We start from the raw sequence: 7,624 nt of genomic DNA on the forward strand, positions 1-7,624 counted from the left end.
AAGTCAGTTACATATTTATTTTCCCATCGAGTCTTCTTAAAGAAATTTGGTTTTTAAAAACGCAGTGCAAAAAAAGCAGGGAAACACCGAAACATTCTCAAATTGTTTGACACAAAATGGACAGAAAAGTACCAATACTAAGTAGCGTGACTTGTGGAATTGTATTCACTAATTGTAGAAACTTTACGTTTCTCTGAACACAGTCAACACAATGCAAAAGTACAACAACTTATTCCAAAAATGTGAAATGGCTATCCCTCATTTATTGGAACAGTATTTCAAAATGTTGGATGGTCTGGTTGAGAGATTGGATTTTGATAGCCTGATCATACCTAGGCCTGCTAAACGTCCCGGATTTTCCGGGACAATCCGGGAATGATATCATTTGTCCTGGTGTCCCGAATAGTTTATTCGAAATGCACAAATGTCCTAGAATCAGGTGGAAAAGAAGAAATGATTAAGACTATACTTTCCTGACCCTTATTTATATTTAAATGCATAATATTAAAAGGCTCATTTTACTAAATAATCTAACTGTTCATTGAACACCTCCGCCGTCTGCTAGCAGCAGTGAATTTTAGTTGCAAATCTCTTCCATTACATAGTAAGATGTTTACGGTAAACAGCCAATGCTTGGGTGCCCGCACTGTTCAGTCCCCAGTTCTCAAATAAAGTTTCGACAACGTGAGATAGCATCTTCGTTCATTATGCCGCCGAAAAGGAATTGCAAGATTAATGATAGATATACTTTGAAGTGGATTTCTGTTTTTGTGCGAATCGACTTCTTGAAAAACCTACTGACTCAAGCAAGAAGAGCTTTTCTGCATTCTCTACTCGTCTACTGATAACACACACACACAGAGAGAGAGAGAGAGAGAGAGAGAGGCTGTGCCCGAAAGGTACGAAGTACATACTTGAAGTATGGTCCTCACGGAAGTGACGTCACCTAGTGCGATCCGAAAGCGAAGTACACAAGCAGTCGAAAGTGGGAATCATCGCAGACTCGGTCAGGTGATTTCCTCACTCGTTGTTCATTTGTTTGAAATCAAGAAGGTAGAAAGCCAGCAACACAGGCTCTGACACAGGTTTAGGCCAGCAAGTTGTTGTTTGAAGTTCTTCTAATGTGTGGAAATGTATGTATAAGAACATTTGAAAATGCAATGTTTTTCTATGGTGAAAAACAAGTGTATAAGACGCGGGGAAAACAACGAGTCCTCAGTTTTATCTACTGATCGTATTTGGCGCCTCAGTCGAAGTACAATTCGAAAGACAACAGTTCCAGTCCACGACTTCAAGACTGCACTGCGAGACTACACTCAGAGGATGCTCGCTTCAAGTACGGTCTTGTGTGCTTGTACCTTTCGGACACGGCCAGAGAGAGAGAGAGAGAGAGAGAGAGAGAGAGAGAGAGAGAGAGAGAGAGAGGGGGGGAGATAGCTCAATTAGAAAAGTGTGAGCCTAAGTCAATGAGAGAGTCCAATTGCAAGCAGAAACGCTGGAAGGAAGCAAATGTCAGGTGATGTGGCGTGGGGACATTTTCAGAGAGACGTAACTCCAATTTATCAAATTTACAGAAGAGACGAAATAATGTACGTATTATTAGGAATTAAGAATATGCCTGAGTCTTAAAAGGAGTCAATGAATTAGTGATGCGTGACTCCAGCTTGCTGCTAAGGATTAGAAGTGGAGATTGGACTCCAAATATAGCTCTTCAGAGGATATACCTTAATCAAAGCCGAAAACTGCATTTTCGAGTTACGTTCCTCTGGTTCTCCTGCGACGATTTGACGTTTTGGAGGACATGGCATTGAATAAATAGGTATAATAAAAAAAATAATTGCATTGCAGATTTTTCTGGGTGTGCATGTGCGACTGTGCAAACAGGCAGAAAGCGCCCCTGAAGTTCCGTATATTTGTGTACTGTCTTCCACGTTTAGACTGTTTCCTTAAGGTAGAATCGAGTGATGTGTTCCCACTTCCGGATATTAAAAACATTTTATTTTAGTTATTATCAGTAAGCCAGATTGTATTTATGGATGGATGCTGTGCGCATGTTCATGACACAGAGATCGAACGTTGGATGGTGTAACGTATGTGATAACATCCGAATCTGACACGAAGTTAAAAATGAACTACTCGTTATCACGCTATCAATTCTGCAAAGATAGAAGGGCAAAAGAAGACGCGAAGAAGAGAATTGCTTTCTTTCTTTTCTTTCCCTTTCGGCCGGGCAACGATTAAGTTTTTCATTTTTGAATTCCTGAGTAGCTTTCCCGCCAAGTATTTAATTTTGCTTCTTAATCTTCCCCCTTCTTCTCTTTTCGCCACTTTCAGAATTGGATAGCCTCATTGAAATTATTAGCCCCTTCCCTTCCCCTTCGGAATGTATATGCCTTCGCCGCCATAAGAAATTTCTTCTTGCGCTGTACATATTTACATTTTGGCCTCTAAACTGGAACGCAGCCACAGCATTTCAAAGCAGGAAAGACGAGAAGCGAAGACATGCATTGCGAGGAGACTGCATGCATTATACATCCCCAGAAGAAGAAAATAAAAAGTTGAAAGGCCTTCTGGGATGGGCCAACACAAATGGAAATTCTTTCAGAAAAATTCTCGTTACCATGTAAATGCCATGGGAAATATTTATGAGGTAAGATTAAGGGAGATGGAATGGATGACAGGAGAAGAACAATAAGATAAAGTGGGGGAAAAAATCCCGATTTGAATCCAGTAGATTCGGGAGCATCCTATAGTTTGTCCGAAAACGCGCGGCGTTTGGCAGGAAACAATAGTGATCTTTTAGGGGGGAAAGAGATACGAGGAGAACTGTTTTTGTATCAATCGGCCTTTGAAAAATAAAAGGGTGGCGGAAAATGCATGATACCAAAACATAACTAACTTGAAGTTACATCTTGTGTAATTCAATTGCAGTGTCATGTTTAGCATTTCAATTCCGAAGCTCCGAACATGGTTGACGAAGATCCTGTTCTGTAATTTTAAAAAAAGCTATTTTATTGTTTTAAACGCAATTTAATCAAAACGTAAAAAAGCGTTTATTTTTACAGAAAATTGGTGTAAATTGGTCCCTTTCCGTGATATAACATTTACTCAAGAATATTCAACTAGAGATAAAGCCAAGCAATTGCTTTTAGAAAAGAATAACTTTAGGGATGTACAGATACAGATTTTCTATCCACAGCGATAGATTCGTACTTTGAATTCTGTTCTCCAGTATCCCTTTCTTACACTTTTGACTAATCGCGACTATGAGAATGAAATAGTAGTTACGCGAAATCGATGAAGAAATACTGAACAAAGGAACATGGTCAGAACTCGCCCTGAAACACTCAGTATTGTGTGTCAACCCATTAATGTATCAACCTCGGTCACCAAGATTATAAATGGTTATCGGTACACAATTTGATACCTTTAAGGGTGGCAAATAAACTAAGTTTTGAATTTCATGCAGGTTTGACGAACTTTATAATATATACAAATTTTACATGTGTCTTTCTAACATCATACTATTTGGTAAATATTATCTTATTTAGTAACTTTTAGATAAATCCAGATGGTTTAAAATATTCACATGCGGTCATGATAAAACGACTTAAATGTTAAATTAGGTATAAACAATTGCGAAAATGTAGACATTAAGTTAAATTTCAAGGCGGATGTGTTTGAAAAAGAACGCTTACCACGCTGGTTTTCATTATCAGTCCACGATATGTGAATTTTTTTTGTGTCACTGATCTGCAAACCTTATGACCATGTCTCGAGATTATAAATTTCTCTTTCTTGTAAACATTGATGATTTCAACTTTATCATTTTTTTTACAATATCAATTTTAAAACAAGAGGTTGCAACACTTAGATGCTCATCAGGCGCGATATGTCTGGATGTCATTACGTTATTGCAACACTGCACGCCAATAGACATTAGTGATGGTAGCAAGCAACTTTGTATAAATCGAGACGAGAACGAGAGATACCTCTGTAAAATCGAGACGATACAGAGATTTTTTGTATGACATTTGAAAAAAAAATCCTAAACCAAATTTTATTTGCTATGCTTCTCATTCAGGCATATCAAGTGGATATCTACGAGTATCCGATTATTTAATGATGGTCATATATACCTTTTATGTTTACAGTACAGTAATTAGCTAATTATAAAGTCAGTCAATAGTAGATTTCTAAGCCTATGCTGTCTGGTTGCATATATACAGGAAAGCTCAAAATGAGGTGCCTTAATGCCCTCCTCTAAGTTTGTGCGGTGACCGCGCTGTGTATGTTTTTCATAACATATATTTCGAGGTTCAAAAGGACACAGAGTTAACCTTTAGGCTGAGACGGATGTTTATTCGAGGGTCGTTTGAAAAGTAAGGTAAACGAAGCAGAAATTGCAGCACCATAATCGAAATCGATGCATGGTCGATAAGTTTGATCCTTCAAACGATCCCTTGCAGAGTTTCAGCCCAGTGCGTTGTGAGGTTATTGTTTGATCACGTGAAGTAGGTGAACGTGTAACTGTTTTCAAAAATGATGGACAAAACCATAAGGACAATGCACCTGTTCACACGTCAATGGTTTCTGTGGCTAAAACCCATGAACTGAAGTTCGAATTGTTGGATCATTCGCCCTGTTGCGTTTCTTATTTAAACACTGGACTGATTATATACACTATTTAATGTACACTGACACTGGACTACATTGGAATGGAGTCGACCACCGTGTAGCAATGTCTCTCGCTGTTCTCTCGTACCGTGCGGGTATTTCCCGATATGTACCACGCCCTGCACAGTCTCCGAAGCAGAGTCTGCACTGTCCTGCCACCTAGTGGCGACAAGTATAATGAATACTTAAGATACACAAATTTTCACACATTGATAACACAAATAATAATACATACACTAATCTATCCCAAACATAGTCCCCCCTCTTGATCGAGTCGATCAACAAAAGTACAACTAATGATCTATTGGAAGAGGCACTAGTTTGTTAACTGGACGTTTATAGGTTGAAGATGAAGTGCGAAAAGTTGCAACACGCACTAGTCCATCTGCACCAGGATGCACTTGTTCAACTATAGCAAGTTTCCATGTAAGTGGAGGTAGGTGATCTTCCTTCACTAAAACCACTGTTCCTGGTTCCAAATTCTTCTGTTGGTACATCTGCTGCAATCTCTGCCATCTGGATAAACTGGATTCTTTGATGTTAGTTAGACTAGGCTCAGGAAAACTAGTTAGGGGTGCACCAATAAGGAAATGGCCAGGGGTTATAAAACTGGGAGATGTAGGGTCATGTGAAAATACTGTGAGGGGCCTGGAGTTAAGACAGGCTTCGATTTGAACTAAAAGTGTTTCAAGTTCTTCGAAAGTGAGAGCAGAGTTCCCTACGATTCTTCTCAGGTGATGCTTCATGGACTTCACTCCTGCTTCACAAAGTCCAGTCATATTTGGGCTATTGGGTGGTAGAAAATGCCATTTGAATCCTTCCTGAGATGCATGGTCGTCTAAAGACTGATGATTCGAATAAATTCTTCAAGTCTTGTAATTCACGATTGGCACCGACGAAATTTCTTCCGTTGTCGCTGTACAAGTTCAAACATTTTCCTCTGCGTGCCGTAAATCTTCGCAAAGCTGCAATGAATGACTTGGTGCTGAGATCTCCGACCAATTCTAGGTGTATGGCCTTTGTGGCAAAGCATACAAATACTGCTACATATGCTTTCAACCTTGATTTGCTTCTAGTGATCGACGGCTTGATGATAATTGGTCCAGCGTAATCAACTCCAGTGTTTAGAAATGGTCTAGTGGACTGTATTCTGGATGGTGGTAATTGTCCCATGAGTTGGTTGGAAATAGATGCTCTTAATTTGAAACAAATGAGGCACTTATGCAGAATAGCTCTGACCACTTGTCTGGCTCTTGGTATCCAGTACTCCTGTCGTAATGAAGATATAAGGAGTTGCGGTCCTGCATGTAATAGCCTGTGGTGTTCTGAAAGAATGATCAATTTAGTTAAATGATGTTTCGGTGGCAATATGATTTGATGTTTGCTATCATATGGTAGCTGCGAGTGTCTAAGTCTTCCTCCAACTCTGAGTACTTGCTTGTCATCGAGGAAAGGATGCAAGTCTGAAAGTTTACTATCCTTTAACACCTGACTGTTAGAAGACAATTCTCGTGTTTCCTTGCCATAAACTTCGTGTTGCACGCTTCTAATGCAAGTGTGCAATGCTGATCTTAAGTCACTTGCTGACAATGATCCTATGTATTTCTCTTGTTTGTTCCTAGCATTGTGTAGAAATCTCAAACAATATGCAATCACTCTTTGAAATTTCAATAACGACGAAAATCTGCTGATGAATTCTATTTTTGGTGCATTTGTGACTAGACTTACTGTAGTTGTTCTTTGTTCTTCAAGTTCATCGAGTTCGAAGTCATCATCCCTTGACGATGTTGGACTCGAAGGCCATGCTGTTGCTGGAAGTGATAGCCAATCAGGGCCATGAAACCACATTTGAGAGGTGTGTAGTGAGTCTACATTTGTCCCTCTGCTGATTAAATCTGCGGGGTTCTGTGCTGACACTACATGTTTCCAGTACTGAGGCTTAGTACATTCTTGAATTTGTGAAACTCTATTCGCTACAAAGGTTTTCCATCGTCTTGCAGGTGATGCAAGCCACCCCAGTACAATCTTCGAATCGGTCCACAGATTGATTCTACTGACTTCCAATTGTAGTAGTTGTAACACCTTGTGTGTTAGTTTCGCCAGCAACAAAGCAGCAGCACAATTCAAGACGAGGAAGAGTGATCCTTCTTATAGGTGCCACACGCGAACGTGAACAAAGTAAATGTACAGTGGTTTCACCATTGTCATTTGTTGATCTAAGGTACAAACAACAGCCATATGCAACTTGCGATGCATCTGAAAATCCGTGGAGTTGAATGTCAACCACTTTTCCTTGAACTAGCACAAATCTGTTAACTTGTATCTGATTAATGTTTGGTAGCTGTTGAAACAAACGTTTCCACTCCATGTTGAGTTGTTCTGGTAACTTATCGTCCCATTCCATGTTATGGAACCATAATTGTTGTAGAAATATCTTGTAAGAAATTACTATTGGACTCACTAGTCCCAAAGGATCAAAGAATGATGCGACAATAGAAGCTACTTGTCGTTTAGTGATGTTGTCTTCAAAACATGACACTATCTCCTTGTTATTTGCTTGCAATTTATCTGTTGCTGGTTCCCACGTGAGGCCTAAAGCCGTGACGCTTGCTTCCTTGTCGAACTAAAATGGTAGTTGCATTTCTCTATGAGTAGCTGGTACTGCTTCAAGAAGTTCTGGATGATTAGAACACCATTTCTTCAAAGTGAATTCTGCTGAATTCAGTAAATCGATTAGTTCTCCTTGCAATTGTCTAGCTTCTTCAATACTGTTAGCTCCGGTGAGGAGGTCATCAACGTAAACATCTCGTTGTAAAACTTTGGATGCATTCGGGAACTTGGTTGCTTCCTCTTCAGCTAACTGCTGCAATGTTTTGGTCGCCAAAAACGGTGATGATGACAAACCAAATGTGACTCTTGTGAGCTCGAACGTTTGTACTGGCATATC

The 7,624-nt window shown here is 39.6% G+C and overlaps 1 protein-coding gene across 1 annotated transcript; it reads right to left on the reverse strand.

Annotated features, from left to right (window-relative positions):
• Positions 1–4,970: 4,970 nt before the first annotated feature.
• LOC145986893 (uncharacterized) lies at positions 4,971–5,456 on the reverse strand. The gene has a single exon (XM_083121362.1). It carries the CDS (start codon positions 5,454–5,456, stop codon positions 4,971–4,973), a length of 486 nt encoding a protein of 161 aa, XP_082977488.1.
• Positions 5,457–7,624: the final 2,168 nt, after the last annotated feature.

This window comes from Lepisma saccharinum, chromosome 4, assembly GCF_977018435.1.
Source record: "Lepisma saccharinum chromosome 4, izLepSacc3.1, whole genome shotgun sequence".
Classification (NCBI taxonomy): domain Eukaryota; kingdom Metazoa; phylum Arthropoda; class Insecta; order Zygentoma; family Lepismatidae; genus Lepisma; species Lepisma saccharinum.